General features: G+C 34.0%; 4 protein-coding genes across 5 annotated transcripts; 2 read left to right on the forward strand and 2 right to left on the reverse strand.

Annotated features, from left to right (window-relative positions):
* Positions 1-435: 435 nt before the first annotated feature.
* On the forward strand, positions 436-5,284 carry LOC108207666 (mechanosensitive ion channel protein 10). The gene is made up of 7 exons (XM_017378103.2): positions 436-730; positions 1,198-2,646; positions 2,750-2,870; positions 3,045-3,338; positions 3,422-3,624; positions 4,306-4,578; positions 5,016-5,284. Exons 2-6 carry the CDS (start codon positions 1,205-1,207, stop codon positions 4,553-4,555), a joined length of 2,310 nt encoding a protein of 769 aa, XP_017233592.1. The 5' UTR covers positions 436-730; positions 1,198-1,204; the 3' UTR covers positions 4,556-4,578; positions 5,016-5,284.
* Positions 5,285-5,777: 493 nt separating this feature from the next.
* LOC108222728 (peroxisome biogenesis factor 10) lies at positions 5,778-11,399 on the reverse strand. 2 transcript variants are annotated; one of them, XM_017396655.2, is made up of 11 exons: positions 11,044-11,399; positions 10,892-10,923; positions 9,846-9,935; positions 9,230-9,324; positions 8,937-9,138; positions 8,215-8,284; positions 8,050-8,128; positions 7,724-7,860; positions 6,781-6,875; positions 6,307-6,395; positions 5,778-6,209 (listed from the first exon to the last, which is right to left on the reverse strand). In XM_017396655.2, the coding sequence occupies exons 1-11, from the start codon at positions 11,231-11,233 to the stop codon at positions 6,107-6,109; spliced, it is 1,182 nt and encodes a 393-aa protein (XP_017252144.1). In that variant the 5' UTR covers positions 11,234-11,399; the 3' UTR covers positions 5,778-6,106. The 2 variants fall into 2 exon arrangements, with proteins under 2 accessions (XP_017252144.1, XP_017252218.1); XM_017396729.2 differs by having other exon boundaries at positions 6,781-6,869; positions 11,044-11,374.
* A 422-nt stretch (positions 11,400-11,821) lies between these two features.
* LOC108209018 (NAD(P)H-quinone oxidoreductase subunit U, chloroplastic) lies at positions 11,822-13,294 on the forward strand. Its single transcript, XM_017379703.2, has 5 exons — positions 11,822-12,192; positions 12,291-12,352; positions 12,495-12,584; positions 12,707-12,847; positions 13,013-13,294. Exons 1-5 carry the CDS (start codon positions 11,913-11,915, stop codon positions 13,106-13,108), a joined length of 669 nt encoding a protein of 222 aa, XP_017235192.1. The 5' UTR covers positions 11,822-11,912; the 3' UTR covers positions 13,109-13,294.
* An 8-nt stretch (positions 13,295-13,302) lies between these two features.
* Positions 13,303-15,128, reverse strand: LOC108209010 (transcription factor MYB123). The gene is made up of 3 exons (XM_017379690.2): positions 14,916-15,128; positions 14,159-14,288; positions 13,303-13,992 (listed from the first exon to the last, which is right to left on the reverse strand). Exons 1-3 carry the CDS (start codon positions 15,046-15,048, stop codon positions 13,401-13,403), a joined length of 855 nt encoding a protein of 284 aa, XP_017235179.1. The 5' UTR covers positions 15,049-15,128; the 3' UTR covers positions 13,303-13,400.
* Between the last annotated feature and the right edge of the window lie 5,040 nt (positions 15,129-20,168).

The following is a 20,168-nucleotide window of genomic DNA, read 5'->3' on the forward strand; positions in this document are numbered from 1 at the left end:
ATCTAGACTTGGACTGATATTATACTGGATTTTGCTTCTGCATTTAAATTAATTACAGGGGCGGGACACTCATTTACTTCATAGTAATTACAATATATTATTTCAAAAATATACTTAGATTTTGTTTATGCATTTGAATTAATGGTATTGTGACACTCCATATTAATATAATATTATCCGTTTTGGACGGTAACTAATACAACATTTATTTTTGCCCTCATGCCGAAAGGCTTCTGTTTTTAAAATTTAACTTCAATTTTCTTTTTTCTTTTTTCTTTTTCAGAAAATTTAATTTCAAATTTTAAACCAGAGCAATACAGTGAAACTTCACTTTACTTAACTTGGTGAAAGGCCAAAAACAATTCCGTGTGAATAAAAGGAAGAATAATGCTCTGTTGGAAGTATTACCAACTGTAGTACAAACTTTTGCACATTTGTATTCACATTAAAAAGTAAAACCCCTGTAGTTGCCCAGGAATCTTAAAAGTAATTTATTACATCAACTGCTTCAAGCAAAGTGCGTCTTAGAATTATCAGTACCCCACAAGAAATTTCAAAATTCTTTCTAGTTTTTGTACTCTGTTTCTCTGCTCTCATTTTTATATGAAACAGCATTCTTGCTTATCTTCGTTTGATCTTTCTACAAACAACCACTTAGAGCTTCTAAACCCCATTTGGTTCTTGCCCTTTTGATAAAACTCATTAATACTTCTCAGAATCTCATTTTCTGGTAAGAATTTACCCTTTTAGCTTGTTGCTTAGTAAATAATTTGTTCAGTGTTGTTTATTTTATCACTGTTTTTGTGGGGTTTGTATTTGCACTTGCAAGTTGTACTTATGAAAGTGATTTATGTTGACAACTTAAACTAATGAAATATATCTGACATGTATTAATAATGTGTTTACTGTTTTGTCTGATTGGTGATTGTGGGTTTAATATTGATGGAAATCTCCAATAGGGTAGGAAGTGAATTAAAAAATTTAAATAGCCGATTTAAGGTGCTAAGAAACTGTCTATATATTGCGATTAATTTAATGCTGCTGAAGGTATTTGCCTAGTTGATATTAGATAGTTTAATGGTTTCCCAGAGAGCTGTATCCTCTCGATATTTAGCAATTCATGAGCATTTTTCTCTTTGTTTTAGTTGCTTTGTTTGTGATGACAATGGTTGTGCTGTTTCTTTGGAATTTGGATAGGGTTATTATGGATGCAAATGGTAAGAAAAAAAGTAGTGGAGAAATAAGTATGGCCGAAAGCCGTAAAAGCAGTGACGTTGTTGTGATGGTCTCTGGTGAAGAAAGAGATGTCAAGAGTTCACCTCGTAGAGTTTCGGATGATTTGCCTATTGGAAATGTGAAATTTGTACCAACAAGTTCTCCTTCCCCTGAAAATGCTAGGTTTAGTCCCAGTCCTAATAGGCCCCCCAAAAGCCCCACAAATGAAACCGTAACGCGTCGAAAATCACTTGCCAGATCAGTGTACTCAAAACCGAAGTCTAGGTTTGGAGAACAACCGGTTTCCATTGATTCTGATGTTTTTGCAGAAAGTAGCTCATTGAAGCTAGAGCATATGAATTCAAGTGGTAATTCACCTATTAAAAATTCATCAAGTGCTTCCCCCAACAATAAAATGGTTTCAGCTAATAGTTCTTTCAGAGACATAATGATGAGAAATGTGTCTGTAACTACTCCGAGGACGCCGTTGATGGCTTCTGCGAGAAAAATGGATGAAGATGAAGAAATTTACAGGAAGGTGAGTACTCAAAACAAATTGAAGCACAAAAAGGTCAAAATTAGGGTTTTGATTGAATGGTTAGTCTTTCTGTTGATTTTGGGGAATTTGATTGCTTGCTTGACCATTGATAAGTTGCACCATACAACGAAATGGGGTTTGGAGACATGGAAATGGTGTCTTCTTGTAATGGCGATCTTTTCTGGCTTGTTGTTCACCTCTTGGTTTATGCAGTTCGTGGTTTTGTTGATTGAACTGAACTTTCTGTTGAGAAAAAAAGTGTTATATTTCGTCCATGGTTTAAAAAGGAGTGCTCGTGTCTGTCTGTGGTTGACCTTGGTTCTTTTAACTTGGCTTTCTTTTTTCAATCATGGCATCGAGGGGTCAAAAAGTGCAGGAAAGGTGCTCTTCTATATTACTTGGACTCTAGTTTCCCTGCTCATTGGTTCAGTCTTGTGGCTCCTGAAGACTTTGCTTCTTAAATTGTTGGCGTCGTCTTTCCATGTTACCACATTTTTTGATAGAATTCAGGAATCAATTTTCCATCAGTATTATCTCCAAGTCCTCTCAGGGCCTCCACTTCTGGCATCAGCAGAAATGCCCCAAAGAACGAATACTGCTCAATTTAGTCTGCGTAGAACGAAGAAAGATAATCAAGGGACGGAAAAAACTAAAACAGCAGTGATTGACATACATAAGCTTCATAAAATGAAGCGGGAAAAAGTTTCTGCATGGACCATGAAGATGTTGGTTGATGTGATATCGAAGAAAGGGCTGTCCACAATTTCTGATGACCTAGATGAGAGTGATTTTGATCGAAATGCTGAACAGACTGATAAGGAGATAACCAACGAGATGGAAGCAGTTGCTGCTGCCTATCACATCTTTCAGAACGTGGCTCAACCTGATTGCCTGTGGGAATTATGTTTTTACAGCGTTTATTATAAATAGATTTTAAATTATCAGATTCCCTTTCTTTGGTTCAGTTAATATTTATTTTTTCTGTCAAACGCTTAGGTACATTGATGAGTTAGACCTAAGGAAATTTATAATGGAGGAGGAGGTTGATTATATCTTTCCATTGATTGATGTGGCTGAAAAAGGACAAATAGACAAGAAAGCTTTGACAGAATGGGTGGTAAGACTTTATCCTTTGTTACCTATGGCCTAGAGTTTTTAAACGGGTTTTATATCAAAGTGGTCTTTGTTCTTGTTAATATATCTCACCATAATAAAGTGACAATCCCGAAACTTACAGTAACGGTGCACAATGAATTATATGCCAATGTTCACATATATGTTAGTTGTGCAGGTGAAAGTTTATAATGATCGGAAAGCTCTGGCTCATGCTTTGAATGATACCAAAACGGCAGTAAAGCAACTGAACACCCTTCTCACGGCAATCCTAATTGTTTTCATGAGTATTGTGTGGCTACTTTTGGTGGAAATTGCAACAACAAAAGTACTTGTGTTTTTCTCATCACAGCTTGTTGCAGCAGCCTTTTTGTTTGGCAATACTTGCAAAACTATTTTTGAAGCAATCATATTTGTATTTGTGATGCATCCATTTGATGTTGGTGATCGTTGTGTTGTTGATGGTGTTCAGGTAATTATCATCAGCACTTACATTCAACAAATAGTAATTGTTCGGTCGAAGTTATTGACTAATTTCTGTTTGAAATATTGCAGATGGTAGTAGAAGAGATGAATATTCTTACAACTGTGTTCTTGAGATTTGATAATGAAAAGATATACTACCCGAATTCGGTTTTGGCTACCAAAGCCATCAGCAATTTCTACAGGAGCCCAGATATGGGAGACTCGTTAGAGTTTTCCATTGATTTCATGACTCCAGTAGAGAAGATCGGGGATTTAAAAGTGAAGATTTTAAAGTATGTATATGGTTCTCTTATCCTATCTGTATCTTAACAAAAAGCTACTTGTACTTGCATAGTCATAACATATCATGCTTGGTAGTATAGATATAAATCAATTGATTATTTCTAAATATTAATGATTTCCTTTCACAAGATTGTTTTCATACTTCATATGCCTTTCTAGTATTTCTAGTTCCCTTGGTTTTCGGGTTTTAAAAACCAGACAATTGAAATGAGCACAATGCACATTAGACAAGCAGATTGAAGATCCACAGCGTGCCATATTACCATAGTAATATTAGCTTGTGGGATCCCTTGATGAATATCAGAAAGATTTATGTCAACTGTTCTACATATCTGTTATCATATATGATTTCTCTGCATCTTGGACCAGACGAATGCACTTCAAGAGATACATGGGTCATTTAGGATTTTAGTAGCAATCATGTTACATGATTTAAGGTTGCTCTAGTAGCATGTAACTGTTCTAGGTGAGTAATCAATTTTAAAATGTAAAGCAACAATAAGTCTATCAAATGTAACATAATATAGGCACTTGTACTGTAATTTGATTCTTTGTTAACGCTGCTAAATTATCTGAGTTTCTAGATATACTAATTCAGTCTGGCACTTGTTTCTTGATCCATTATGTTGATGATTTGCCCCCTCCAATCGTTTTTTTCCCGCATTGGTCAGGTATCTAGAGCGGACACCTCAATTTTGGCATCCTAACCACAATTTGGTGGTGAAGGAAATTGAAGACGTAAACAAGATAAAGATGGTACTCTTTTTCAATCATACCATGAACTTTCAAGATATCGCAGAAAAGAGCAGACGAAGATCAGAATTAGTCATTGAGATGAAGAAGATATTTGATGAGCTGAATATTAGATATAATCTGCTTCCCCAAGAAATTCGCCTGGTAAAGTCTGAAGTCGCCATATAACTGCATATCCTGATTATTGTCATGTAAGTGATATTTTTTCTTTGTTTGGTTTAATCAGATGAATTGTCTGCACACATAGAACCCGGTCTATTTCTTCCCCCGTCAGCTCTGTGTAGTCTTGTAAAATTTTAATCCACAGTATAGTTGAAGTTATTGATCATTGGTATACACCAAAAGCTAACACTTGTGATTATCATGTTCAAATACATTTCAAACGCAGTCTTAGCTTCATAGTTACTCCAAATTGGTAAAACCTGCCTCGAAAACTGGTTAGTGTCGCTCTTGGCCAATACTAAACTTGAGGTATCATGTCCCAAGTAAATTTTATTTTGCCAGTGGTTTATGTAATATCAAAACTGTAATCCTTTTGCTGGGTAACGTGTTTTAATATTTAGGCAAAATTGAGTTATAGCTTCTAATGGAACTTCCTCATGATGTATTTGGAATTTTGGAATGGCAGGCGCTACAATGAGGCTGCAAAGGTCCTGTGACTTCAACTTCAAGTATGCTGGGTTTTATTGGCAGATGAAAGGGTTGTAGTTTAAATATCAAGGATAGATTGCGGAGTTTTGCATCAGAGGGAAGTCCTAACATACATTCCTCAGTCGATACCTTGCTACTTAACATGTAACTATTTAGCATTGATCTACTAGTTTGTCAATAGACCATTGTAACATAACTAGTATTTCTTCATACTTCTACTAATACCTATCCAGTACTTTTCCTTTCGCCTGCTGATGTCTGTAACATCTCTGTTTGCAAACTTACTAGTGCAATCAGCTGTTGTTCAGAGATAATATGCGGAGAATACTAACATGCTATAGCTTCTTCAGCTTCAGTGCTCATTGACATTTACTGCAGATTTTATGTTCATTTTCAGGAAATTTATTTGCCAACCATATCACTTTAGAAATATATAAGCTGAACTTGATTAAAATCCCAGGAGAAAAAATAATTTAAAAGTTTCAAAAACACAAAAGACTCCTTGACACTATAAGGGTGCTGATATATACACACCCTACACCCTATTTTATACCAAATTACCCTTGTTCTTTTATCATTTCAGCCAACTATTTTATCAAATTAAAGGGGTAATTTAGTACAAACTAGATGGAAGGGTGTGCATAAATAAATTTAGGGTGTGCATATATCTGCACCCTTAAAATAATTCAGCTCCGCCACAATTGGAAAATTAAAGCATGATTTGAAGTCTTTGCTGATCTTTGGAAATAATGTGACTTCATTCTTATCATTATAGGCAAAATATAGTACAACATAAATTCAAAATTCATTTCTGACTTGAATCTATAATGGCACAGTAATCAACATAAATGGCATTCCGACCAGGGTGCATAAAACTGAACATTCCTTGATAGCGCCTGAAGGAATTCATGCTCGGATTTATTATGATGCTGCTGCTGCTCTTTTTTACCTTAATAGTGCCTGAAGGAATGCATGCTCGGAATTCATGCCTGAAGGCACCATCTCTTTTGTTAATAAACTAAAGATCCACTCTAGTTATCTTTCTTCAAGTGATAAACTTGTCCAGGACTAAAAATCTGAATGATATAAACAAACTAAGCTTGAATGAGTCAAAGGGGAACGGCAGAGTGGACATTCTGGCTTCTCATTACACCACTCCATAATGCAGTTCCTACAAAAGGACAAGTAGATTACAAAGATATCATTCTGAATATGTCAACAAGAAAGAGCACCAAAACTAGAAACTGGTTATAGATACAAGAAAATACCAGCAAAACACATGACCGCAAGGTGTGGCTGTTGGGTCTTGGCGATTACTAAGACAGAGTGTGCACTTGCTGACTGAATTAGGTTGAGACTGAAGTAAAGCAAATCAAGAAATAATCTGGTAAGTGGTAAGTAAAGCACATCAAGAAACAATCTGTTAAATGTTTGATATATAGCTGCTCCTCTGATGAATATGAAAAAAAAAACAAAAAGAAAAACCTCATATAGGACATGAAAGGGTATATATCTGATACTCCAAAACTTGGGTGGTTAACATAGTCTAATGAAATTGTCACAAAACCATGTATGCCTGTTAAAGGACTAATGCATTGCTGCCTCGCAACTCTTCACTTCCATTTTCGATTACCCAGGACTTCCGCCAATTGTTTAAGTAGCAAATTCGAACAAGTCACAAACAATTGTAGCCTATATATTAAATGAATCAGATAATAACGTTCAATGACTACCAGACATACCTCTGAAGTAGATGCTGTATCAGAGACAAAGATTTTCTGCTCATAATTACCAGATATTAAATTTCCTTCTTCATTTAATATAGGTAAACCTGTACCTGCAAAAAAGTTTTAACGAGAGGGTAAACAACCTATTCTTCATTTTAAGAGGGTTTGGAAGAAAAAAAAATACGGCGACCTATTGTCAAAGCTATACGTGAAGACACTTAAATCAGAAACAAGAATTCAAGTATTGTCTTCCACAAGAAGAAATTTTATTTGTCATGAGAAAGCGACTATAATAAAAAAAAACGAATGCTTATACTTTGTCCAAGTTAATTTGATCACTTTTGAGAGAATTATTTACGAATAATATATGTTTTTATATAAAACTATAGGTGACATAATTGTAACTGTTAGAATACATCTTAATCTAGCAATAATATTTGTCCAGCTTTAAATTTGAAAGTTCAAATCAGCCATTTTTGGTGGACAGGGAGTATTACTAAAAGAGGCATAGCATATGTATAAACAGCAGTACCAAATCAAACGTAAGAGCACAAGTATATGTTTCTACTAGACTGAGTCAGTTTAAAGGTGGACACATAATGTGGGAAAATATAAATTCATGATACACCAAACAGATATCAAAAAGTATAGACTAGGTCATTCCAAATTATACTTGTTGTAATTCTGTATTTATTTGTCTCTGCATATATTTTCAAGTTGTTATTACACTTAAGCATCCGATGTTTAATTCATTAATCTTCTAAATTAAATATTTACATATACCATTAACACAATTTTTAAACATATTAAATATATTAGAACATCTGCCCTGTAGGTATAACCAGATGGATTCATCAGTCAAAATATTTAGCAATAAATAGCCCAAATTTTGTTTAATCATTATAAATGAATTCTTAGAAAATACGACGACATTATCAAATCCCTACAACTTTGGGACCTGCTGAAGTGTTGTGCGCCCCTGATGAGGTCTGCTGTTGAACGGAATTTGCAATAGAAGATAAATTGCTACGTCTCAATCCTTCAGCAGCAAGAATACATAACTGAATCAAAAGGAAAACCCCCAATATTTGGTATCTGCACACAATAAAAACCAATTCGCAATTCAAAACAGGAACTAGAGAAATTATGCATATCATATAGCCAGATGACCCTAAAGTTATATTGGAGGGAGGGAGAGGGTAGAGCAATAACCAACTTAATAATAGTAAAAGATGTCATTTTAATAGCCACTGCAGCTTATCAAACTTGCCAACAAATAAATACCTAGGCCGTTGATTCATTTGTTTCCCGATAAATACATAACGAATCCCTGCTGCACGTTTTGATATGTGGTAATATAATCCTACGAAGCATAGAAACAAAAAATCAACTCCCCACTCTAATTTTAATTGTATGCACAACCAGCACAATCTAGTATATGACATAGACCTTCAAAGTAGAAGAACATGAGATTGGTGCGAAGAACCAACTGTAAGAACTCACGCACAAAGGGAAGCATCTGAAAGAAAAAGACACAAATAAATGTCAGCTAAATAAGCAGTTAAAAATGTTTTGTACCGCAACATCACTGTCAACTGGTACATTTTACAGTATCAAGTTAAAATTAGAACATTGTTCGTGTTCTTAAGAGCACATTAGGAGTATGAAAAGGTTTAACTTGCTGTATAAGTTTCGGGACAAGATACTCTTTATAGACCTTAAGGCTAGACTGTTTAAATATACAATGCATCCTATTCATTGGTAGGACACAGCCACCAGCATACCCTTTTTCAACCGTGTGACCATTTTTACCAACTAGATATGCACTTCTAAAATGGGTATCCCAAATCATAAAGAGAAAAAATCTTTTTGCAAGAAATAAAAGAAAGCAAATATGGAGCTGCAACGCATTTAAAGAAGATATGCACTTTACATATGTGTTTCGCCTTTGCAATATTTATTTATTTTTACCTTTTCTACTTGCGATACCCAGATGGTAAATGTGTAACATGTCAGTACTTTTGCCAAAAATTTCAAAATGGGTATTTTGTTAGTCTTTTTTAAAAAAAAAACGGGTATTTTTGGCCATCACCATGTATAGATATATTACACCTATACAGAAATAAACTACAAACTACTGCACAACCCTAAATCATTACTCATATACATACTGATGGCCATCTCTGAACCGCATTCAACCATAATCCTTTAATTTTCTGCCTCAATCTCGAAATAGCTGAAACAGGTGTAGAGGAAGGTGAGACATCAATAAGTACAGGCGACTGAATGTTGCTGCTCCCAGCCGCTTCATGACCAAACAATTCATCAGATAGTGAATCGTTTAGGGCAATTCCACGAGAAGCAACCCTGGAGCTGTGAACCAGAAAGTTTAAATATAATTCTAAATGTAAACCAAGACAAGTCGAATTACTTTTACAGTTTTACTGGTTACGCGCAAACAAACCTGAATCTTTCGGCAATATAAGGCACTGCTGACTGATAGATGATGAAAAGTGCACGCCTGGCTGGTGTTGGAGAAAGCCCAAAAGGCCCTGCAACCTTGAAGTACAAATACTGTATTAGTCAGGAAAATACAACTTTCCTACTCAAAGTGCCGTAAGACATGAGGACATTTACACCATTTTATATATACCCACTTCATCAAGATGGACAAGATAAGAGTCAAAATATATTGCATATGAGATAATAGACATATAATTAATAATACATATGCAAGTTATATAGGCAATTTTAAACACAATTAGTGTCAAAGCACTGACATGTCTAGACATGTTGGTAACATAACCAGCTTTTAGCAAATTTCAAGCAGATTTACGTTATAATTTTTACAAAGTAACAGATCTATGGCCGCATTTTAAACATATCACTAGCACTGGTAATTCAATATGATCAAACAAGATATATTTTAAAAAAGCTTCCATAAAAATTACTAGGACATGTCAGGAACTATATCAACAAAGACTTAAGGTCTATTTCTAACTGTCATCCCAAATAACAAGTACAGAACAGATTATGGTTCCAAGCACGCATAAAATAACACGTTGATAGAAGTTGAAAACCTGAGTTATGTCACAGTACTCCTCTCCTAGTGTTTGTTGTCCTGCACCTGTTGTTAAGACATAATAAAGCATCTGTCCTAATAGTTTTGTCTGGAAAAAAGCAAATAAAAAAAGGTTACAAATTCAACAGCTTATAACCACATAAAGACTTAATATAAATACATAGGGTTTGTCTAGTGTATGGCTGTATGCCCATGGGCACATGCTAAGCGCGGAATTTTATATGTTTGGGAGATTTTGATTGGTGTGGTGGTTGTATATGCAGGGGGGTCCACCATTATTAAGATATGAGAGCCAATAAGAATGAGTCAAACTTATAAAATTCCACGCTTAGCATGTACCCATGGGCACACACTAGAAAAACCGAAATACATATTATACAAATATGAAACTTCCTCCTTATGCTTTTAAAGAATGCTTTTAACTTAAATTTCAGTCGGATGGTGCAAAATAAATGGAATTTCTGGTAAACAAATTCAGCCTCGAACAGATGAATTATAAAAATATATAAGATTTACAAATTTACATATGAGAAAAATGTTCCTGAGATTACCTCAGGTAAGTATCCTTGCCTGAGGTAATCAAATAAAATGATAGTGTATTGTCATGTATATTCGTAAAGATGGAAACCAATCACACAATATATCAAAGTATATCGTGAATGGTGAGGTAATCTCACGAAAGTCATTCTCATCACATACAACTTTTATATAAAGCACAGGGCACGCCATGTACACAAATTAAAGAATTATAACAACACTCAAATGGAACTCGTTTTTAGCAAACTACTTAGTAGAATACTCCTATTAAACGAAAGGCTCAACTATATGCATCACCGACTAGTGAAAACTAAAAACATAGTAAATTTTCCAAAGATAACAAATACGAAGTTATAGTTACGATGCAGATTTCAATTACTGAATAAGTTATACATTGTACAACTCACAAACTTTCAAACTAAAAGTCGATAAAAATTCAAAAAAAAAAAAAAACGATATCAAAGACACAAATTGATTGAAATTGGGAAGGCAGTTCCGCAACCGAACCTCATTTTGATAAGCAACAGCAATTCTTGTACCTGTAACCAACAACAAACGCATATAATCCCAAAGATAAGAAAAAATAATTAATAAGAAGAGGATAGAATAGAAAGCAGCCCTAAGCAAAGTAATAATAAGAAATTGAACAAGTAAAAGACCTAGTAATTGGCGTAACGCATCGCGACAAGCTTCGTAAACGAAAGAGGCGTACTGATCGTCTTTCTCCGCCGCTCTCATGACCTCCGGTTGTGCAGCCAACGGGAATCGCCGTACACTGCCAGTAGACACGGCGGTGTTGCTAGTTCCGGCCTCATCGGAATTCGGAGAGTCTCTCACTACAGTTTCCATGCTCCCTCTCAACTCTGCAATTTTTGTTTATATTTTTTAATTTAAGAATATTATAGTTGCTTCCTTCGAGTTTCTAACTGATAGCCAAGGATGTGATGAGCCCAATCAGCTTCTTCGTCTTTAGTTGAACAGGATCTATCTCGATTTTTTATTTTTTCTTTGAAATAAGATCTATCTCGGTTTTAAATGCTGCTTAAATTATTTCAAGTTCATCTCCTTCGAATTATATTTTTACATATATAAAATTAGAGTTAATACAGTAAACTTTATATAGAACCATAGTATATATTATATAAATAATAGTATATATAGGGTCATGTTCCAGAGAGAATCATTAGAGAGAGAACCATAGAACCCTTACCTTACTATATATTATATAAATAATAGTACTGTTATTTTGACACGATAATGAGATCCTGTATGCACATAGTGATAAAAAAAATTGAGACAATACATATTTAATATCAATAATTAATATTTTCTATTTTATGGTCTCATTTATGCTGTAGCCGTAAAATCATAGCTTGGGAGTAATATGTTAATACTGTTTACTGTGCACTGTAATAATTTGGCTGGTGGACAGAGAAGTGAGCTGCATTATCCATCTTGAGTTGTAATCTTGTGAACCAAAACACTGAGACTAAACCAACTGTTTACAACACAAAATAAAGCACCAGAAATGGCAGCCACAGCCGCAGCAGCAACAACTTCAGTCCACGGCCTGCGAGATTTTCAAACTGTTGCAGTGGTGCCCAAGATTGGCTACGTAAATATTCCAAGATTAGCAAGGAGGTTTTGCATTTGCTCTAGTAGTGAAGCTGATGAGATCGCTACAGCTACAGCTACAGCTACAACAACTACTACTAATGAAACAGATGGAGAGAGCACGGTTGAAGTTCAGGAGGAACCAGAGTCTTTCATTAGTGCTCTTAATGCTGAGAAAGCTATAAGGGGGATACGTATGAATTTTAATTCTCTCTACTCATGATGTTTTTATTTGTTTCGGGTTTTGAGTTGCTGTGGTTACAATGTATTGAGTGCTATATTTTTTGTGCAGCTATCTCGGGTTTCGATTACTATGAAACACTTGGATTACAAAAAGGCTGTTCCATTGATGAGGTAGTTCAACACTCACCAATGCTGTACACAAATGATTGTCTGATAAAAATAGAACTAAGTTCTAAGAATTATGAAATCTGATAAGAGGGATGTAAAAATTTGGAAAAATAAGAAAAATGTGTTTCTGCAACCGAACTAACAGGTGACAGCTGCATACAAGAAAAAGCTTGAAGAAGTGATGAATGAAGGATTAGAAGAAGAGGAATGCAGCAGGAGGGTTGATCTCTTGAAGGTTAGTTGAAATTTTTACAGTCTTTCATATGATAATCAGGATATTTTGAGTTTTAAAAAAAGGAAAAGTTTATGATTTTGATTTTTGAACTGACTAGTTGGTAACTGGTATATGATGGGTAGGAGTCACACTCAATATTGTCATCGGTGCAAGATAGGAGATTGTACGACTGGAGCTTGTCTAGGAACGGAAATCCAGAGACTTATGTCTGGCCTTTTGAGGTTGACAGTACTCCGACTTCAACTGAATTACCTCCTCCACAGGTGTGCTTCCATAAAAATTAACCAGAGGATCTCTATTACAGATCTCATATGAAGTTTTCTGTTTATGTGACTGTGATATGTAAATTTATACCTTATGGAAGTCTCGCCTTATAACCCGTCTTGAATTGAGGAATGATAGTAACTGATAAGGATTCACTTTGACAGGAAGAGGAGGATGTTGGGCCAACAACAGCTGTGGGATATTTCCTGCTTGGATGGGTAGTACTTTCCATCACATTGTCAATAGCCCTTAACAGGTAGACATAAGCTCTGTATATCTCATTCTGCTCTGCGATTGTAACATCTTCTTGGTTGTTCAAGTCTGCTGTAAAATTGTAAAGAAAATTGTATCTTCTTCTTCTTTCTGCTATTATCTACATCATTGTTAACATCTCAGAAGCAAATGGTAATAATGTTTATACATTACTATGTACATTGCTGTGAACAGTTCAGACTTCAGCTTCATGTCAATTTGTTGCTAATGTTTGTCAGTACAAATCAAACAATCATATAATTTGTCAATTCAGGCATACAATTTTACAATGAATGCAGATCATACATTAATAGAAGAATCATTTACAAAGGGCCACTCCTCATCATTAAGAAATGAGAACAAAGAATCTAAGTCTATTATGGCATTGCCTTCAAGAAAGTCATTTGTTGTCCAATCTTGATTCATCGCGTCAGAAACACTGAGAGAATGATCAAATCCACCCTCGTTTAAATCATTCTTGCAACCATAATCTTCCATCGCGTTTTCTTCATGGCATGATGTCAGTGCCTCCACCTCTGAATTGTCAAGCTTGTGGGCTGTGTTTGTCCAATCCTTTGGAAGTTCTTGAAGATCTTGTAAATTATAGAATGCTGAGATATTAGAGGGACTACTTGGAGATGACATTGCGGGGACAACTTTAATGTGTCTCAAGGAGTTAAATCGGACTGCAGATTTTGGTGAAACAGGTTGCTTGGATCTCTCAAGCTTTGTCTTGGGATTTTTCACTATAGATTTGCGATCTGAACAGAGTTTTGATGATGCAGAAGATTTTCGAAGCATCCCTTGTGCTTTTTTACTAAGAGTACTGTTCCAGTAGTTCTTAATTTCATTGTCTGTTCGACCTGGAAGCCTTCCAGCAATCAATGACCATCTAAAAAACACGAAAACCAGTTAGAACAGATAAAACCTAACCTTTCCTCTACAAACAATATCAAACCATCTTCTAACTCAACTCTTTATACATTACAGGATCATTTGTGTGCCAACCATAATATCCTTAGAGCAATACCGATATCAAAATTAGAGAAATTACGAACCTGTTTCCGAGTAGCTTGTGAAGTCTAATAATAAGGTCCTCTTCATCCTCTGATATGTTGCCTCTTTTAATGTCTGGACGAAGGTAATTTAGCCATCTAAGTCTGCAGCTCTTACCACATCGCTTCAAACCTGCATATGTTAAAATGTATAAAGATCTAATCAATCTTTCTTTACTAGATCCAAACTTTTAAGTGAAGTTGGTCAGTTAATAACTCTTTCCACATCTATAGCTCATGAAAGGTGTTAAGTCAAACCCTCGTACCCTAATATCTATGGGAACACCATTTCGCAAAAAAAAACCCTGGATTTTCGAGCAAGCAAGAGTGTTAAGAATATACCATCTACGATGAATTCTGCTAAAAATTGGATGGATTTTCAAGTGAGAGTGTTAAGAATCTACCATCTACGGTGTATTTTGCTAAAAACTGGATTTTCGAGTGAGTGTATTCTACTAAAAAATGGATTTTTAAGTGAGCGAGAGTATTATGTGAGTGTATTCTACTAAAAAATGAATTTTTAAGTGAGCGAGAGTATTAAGAATATACTATATACGGTGTATTCTACTAAAAAAATGGATTTTTAAGTGAGCGAGAGTATTAAGAATATACTATTTACGGTGTATTCTACTTCGCACACTTTGAGGGAGAGTTGGTCATTTAATCATGAACACTTCAGTTGCATATTTCTAAGATGACTTAGATCATACCACAGAGAATCTTAATTCAAAAACAAGCATATGACAAGTGGAGAATTTACCAGCTCTAGAGGGAAGATTCCTCCAGTTTCCTTCTCCATGTTCTTGAACATAAGCTGTAAGAACTGTATCTTCACTAACAGTCCATGCTCCTCTGTTGAGTCCTTCCTTGGAGCAGCAAGGCCTCCTCCCCATTTCTCTCTTCCCAGATGGAAACACAAACTAAATGCATGTGCACCATTAATCCTTTTAAAGGGCCTCAAGATTGAAAATTCAACTCGATAAAATAATGATTCATAATTGACAATTGGCTAGTTGGCTTTTAAGTCTAAATTTAAGTCTAATTGTGATCTAACAAGCAACCTTTTTTTCTTTATTAAAGGCCAACTTGAACTTGTTCAGTAGTATCATCTATATTTTATTCACTGCTTGTACAATAATTTGTGTATTGACCAGATTGCATTTCTATGATCAAAGGATGCTAGTAATATTTATTATTTTCTTGTGAAGGGCATGCTACAATATTTTATTCACAATGTGCCAATAACTTTCGCCAATCATGTACACACCGTACAAAAGATATTACAAGATAAAATAATAATAATAATAATGAAATATTTATTAATAACAGTATATCAGCTTTTGGCTTTTATCTTGAGAGCAGTCCTAGATGTGTCTAAATAATTACCAAACAATATAACACGTTCTAGTTAAAGAAATGAATATGAATACAGGAAATTCATTATATTTATAAAGCGTAAATAATAACAATTTTGATAAATTATTTTAAAAAAGACTTGATATTTTTCCGAAATATCTAGTATTTCTCTTCTGATCATCGTCAATCAGCCATGACTCCTTAAAGCAGAACTACGTGTAACATTCTCAGCAGGAATTTATAGGTGATGTAATCAGATTATCAAAACTTAAAAGTTTAACATTTTTCAGGATTTTAATTTATTTTAAAAACATCTAATCAATAATTTACGATGATCCCAAATCAATTCTCTTGACAATTTTATGAATGTGATATTTGTGTAAAGAAAGTCAAAAAGAGAATATTCTGCCAATATTAACCTCACTTGATCCGAGAATATTCAGCCAAATTATGGCCAAACTAAGTTATTCATGGCCAGCTGCAAAGCCATCATTATTTACTCTTTCTTCGCAGTCGTAGGTAACCGCTACATTGTAAATTAGCGATAAAAAACAACTGCTACTTCGTTTTTATCTCAATCAAAGCCCAACTCGCACACGCCGCCTCATTATCATTCGATGCATCACGTATAATTTATGCGTTTGTTTTGCGCCTTGTTTATCAGAGTAATTTATCGTATTCTGGAGAAAATTGGAGCATAAATATTGGTAAATGTCACGTTACTTGTGGTAACAAACAAAGTCGTGATAAACAGTAGCTCAATATTTATCAGTAGGGTATAGAAAAAATGTTTGACGCTTATGCATAGTATTTTTACACTACCATTTTGTGGTCCTTGTGCTCTCTCACAATTCCTTTAATTATAACATAGAAAATTTTTCAACAATTCAAATAAGTATATATTTTAACACTTCTTGTTTGAAAAGTTAAAAAATAGAACAAAAATTAAGATAATTTTTATGTCACGGCAAATACAAAAATACTAAAACTGCAACTAAATTGCAAGTATTCTACCGTTCAAAAGTCGCACCAAGTCTTGAAAGTACAAGGCTGAATTGGAGCTGATTTAGTGCTCATTTTCTGCCAAGAAAAAGGAAGTAAGTTACGTGTGTATCATCGCCAGGATCTCATCCAGTTCAACGGCCATGTGAGAAAATGTGTGATTTGAAAGAAGAATCATAGAGTACCATCAAGTATAAACCAAAAGTTTAAGTCGATCCGGCCCAATGAACCAACATAAAAGACCCGACTTATGTAACATAGTGTTACCCCCAGGCCCCAAGTCCTATCAACTGCTTTTAGGTTTAGGTGAGTATTTGTTGAAAAATAACGATCCCCAAGCCGTTTTTCAATATTTCAAATTTTCAGGAGATCATTATTTTATTAAAAAAAATTGAAAAGATGTGTGGTTAAAGATCTTGCAAAGGCACTTTTTTTTTTAAGATTATTATTTGTTAGAAGTTAATAACGATTTGAAGCCTTTATTTGTTTATAGAAAAAACTTGTCAAAGTTCATACAGAGGACTGTTAAATCCAGTATTGTCGTGATTAATCATATACAAAAAAAAAAAACAAAGTTATATAGTGATTCAATTTTCGACGAAGAAGTAGGCTATTTGAAACCTTTTTAGTAGACATGTAAACAAATTTTATTACCCACGTAAAGATGATCTTATTTCTCAAAAATCAAGTTCTGTCAAACGCTTTTAATAAGCTGAGATCGCTAACTTCTCTCTCACAACATATACGTCTTCTCCAAACACTTTATTAACTTATTTAATTCTCACTTTTAATCCATTTTTTTATTTTAAGCAAGAAATTATTTTTTTTAAGTCTGGAAATCATATTTTTAAGTTTGCTCAAACAACTCTTATGTTGCAAAGACGATTTTATGCCAAAAACTTTTGAGCAAAATCGTTAATTTGATAATATTATAATAGAAAATTATGATATGTGAAATTAACTCGGAAAATGGCAACTATTCTACCGTTCAAAAGTCGCACCAAGTCTTGAAAGTACAAGGCGAATTGGAGCTGATTTAAGTGCTCATTTCCTGCCAAGAAAAAGGAAGTAAGTTACGTGTGTATCATCGCCAGGATCTCATCCAGTTCAACGGCCATGTGAGAAAATGTGTGATTTGAAAGAAGAATCATATGATTAGGGATGAAAACGGGTCGGGTCTGGTCTGGTCTGGAAAATGAAGATCCAGATCTGATTCGTCGGGTTTTTTCGGGTTTCGGTTCGGGTTCGGGTCTAATTCGGGTATTTAAAATATAAAATTAAATAAAAATTGAAAATTATATATCTATAAAAAATGCGATGATTGATTTTTTTAAAATTTAGGAACATAAAAAGAGTTATACAAGTTTCGTATAATACAATAAACACGTGAAACATGTTAACTTAACTGTATACAATCATTCAACTTATCATTTATATTTTATATTTTTATTATATTTAGATTTTTAATGCACAATAATTGAGAAAAATATTGATGAAATGAATATAAATTCTGTATTGGGCATATAAAATTAAGTAAAATGTTAATATTTTGTACCTAACAATTCATAATATTTCAATCGGTCTTTCTAATGTGTGCCCAAGGGCACACAAGAATCACCAACTTTCATGAAAATGGCTTGTTTTGATTGGTGGAATTGATGTGAATGCAGGGGGGCCATTTCATTTATTATCCATCCACCAATCAAAAGCTAGTATTCTCATGAATGTTAGTGACTATTGTGTGCCCTTGGGCACACCATTAAAAATTCGTATTTCAATACATATACTCCCTCTGTCCCATTTTAACTGATGTTTGACTTTTTAACACATATATTGAGGTGTAAAATGACAATGTCTACGCTTAATAAAAAAATTCAATTCTTATATCAAATAAAAGTTTAGATTCTAAACTTTTATTTGATATAAATTTTATAAAGAATAATTATATTTAAATGTGATTTTTTTAATATCTTAAAATACGTGTAAAAAAGTCAAAAGCAGTTAAAATGGGACGGAGGGAGTACTTCACATTAAACACATAATATACTGTGTGTGTGTATATATATATATAATATTTTGTATCGGGTTTTTATCTGGTTTCGAGTTCGGATCGGGTTTAAATCAGGTTTCGGGTTTCGGGTCGGGACTCGGTTCGGAACACCTGAGATCCAAATCCAGATCCAAATCCAGATCCAAATTCTTTCGGGTATAAAAATAGGATCCAGATCCAGATCCAAACAAATCGGGTTCAGATAGATCCAATCGGGTCGAAACGGGTCAGGTAAAACTGTCATCTCTGCGTACCATTCATACCATAAGTATAAACCAAAAGATTGAGTCGATCCGGCCCAATGCATCAACATAAAAGACCCGACTTATATAACATAGTGTCACCCCCCAGGCCCCAAGTCCTATCAACTGTTTTAGGTTTAGGTGAGTATTTGTTGAAAAATAACGATCCCCGAGCCGTTTTTCAATATTTCAAATTTTCAGGAGGTCATTATTTTGTATAAAAAATTTGAAAAAATGTGCGGTTTGCAAAGGCTCTTTTTATTAGATTATTATTTGTTAGAAATTAATAATGATTTGAAGCCTTTATTTGTTTATAGAAAAAACTTGTCAAAGTTCATATAGAGGACTGTTAAATCCAGTATTATCATAATTAATCATATACTCATAAAAATACAAAGTTATACTGTGATTCAATTTTCGACGAAGAAGTAGGCTATTTGAAACCTTTTTAGTAGACATGTAAACAAATTTTGTCATCCACGTAAAGATAATCTTATTTCTCAAAAATCAAGTCCCGTCAAGGGCTAACTTTTTTCTCACATTCACAACATATACATCTTTTTCAAACATTTTATTAACTTATTTACTTCTCATTTTTAATCAATTTTTTTACTTTAGGCGAACAATCACTTTTTTAAAATTTGGAAATCATATTTTTTAAGTTTGCTCAAACAACGCTTATGTTGCAAAGATGATTTTATGCCAAAAACTTTTGAGCAAAACTGTTAATTTGATAATATTAAAATAGAAAATTATGATAATGTGAAATTAACTCGGAAAATGATTCACCAACTTAAAATAAGAGGAAAAATGTTTTGGTACTCATTATTTACTTTAAGAAATGTTTTGATGCTCACTATTTACTTTTTAACTCATTATTATAGAAATTTTTCTCAGTAATTTCATCCTCTAATTAACCACATTAACCTGTTCTTATATCAAGGTGCAGCTAGTTTGCCTCCAGTATTATTTTCGAAAATCCCGTATAATTACACATTTCATTCACGGTAATTTGAACATCAATAAAGAAGATTTAGAGAGCACTTTCTGAAATTATTACCAGATATTATAAAATATAAAGAATTTAACATTCATTTTTAAGTATTCATTGGCGTTAATAAACCATTTCTTGTTTCCAAAAATATGATTGTATAAAAAAAATAAATATGTAAAAAACAGTATATAATATATTCTACGTCTTCTTTTATGAAAAACAAAAAACTGTGGACAAAATTATAAATGAACGGGCACGTGGGGACGGGAAACCTTAAATACAAAAGCAATAAATAGGCACGTGACAGGGAACAATGTGTTGTTAAACAGCCATTTCATGCAGGAGAAACGCATTGCATGTGACTTCTGC

The sequence above is a fragment of the Daucus carota genome, chromosome 1 (assembly GCF_001625215.2).
Source record: "Daucus carota subsp. sativus chromosome 1, DH1 v3.0, whole genome shotgun sequence".
Lineage (NCBI taxonomy): Eukaryota > Viridiplantae > Streptophyta > Magnoliopsida > Apiales > Apiaceae > Daucus > Daucus carota.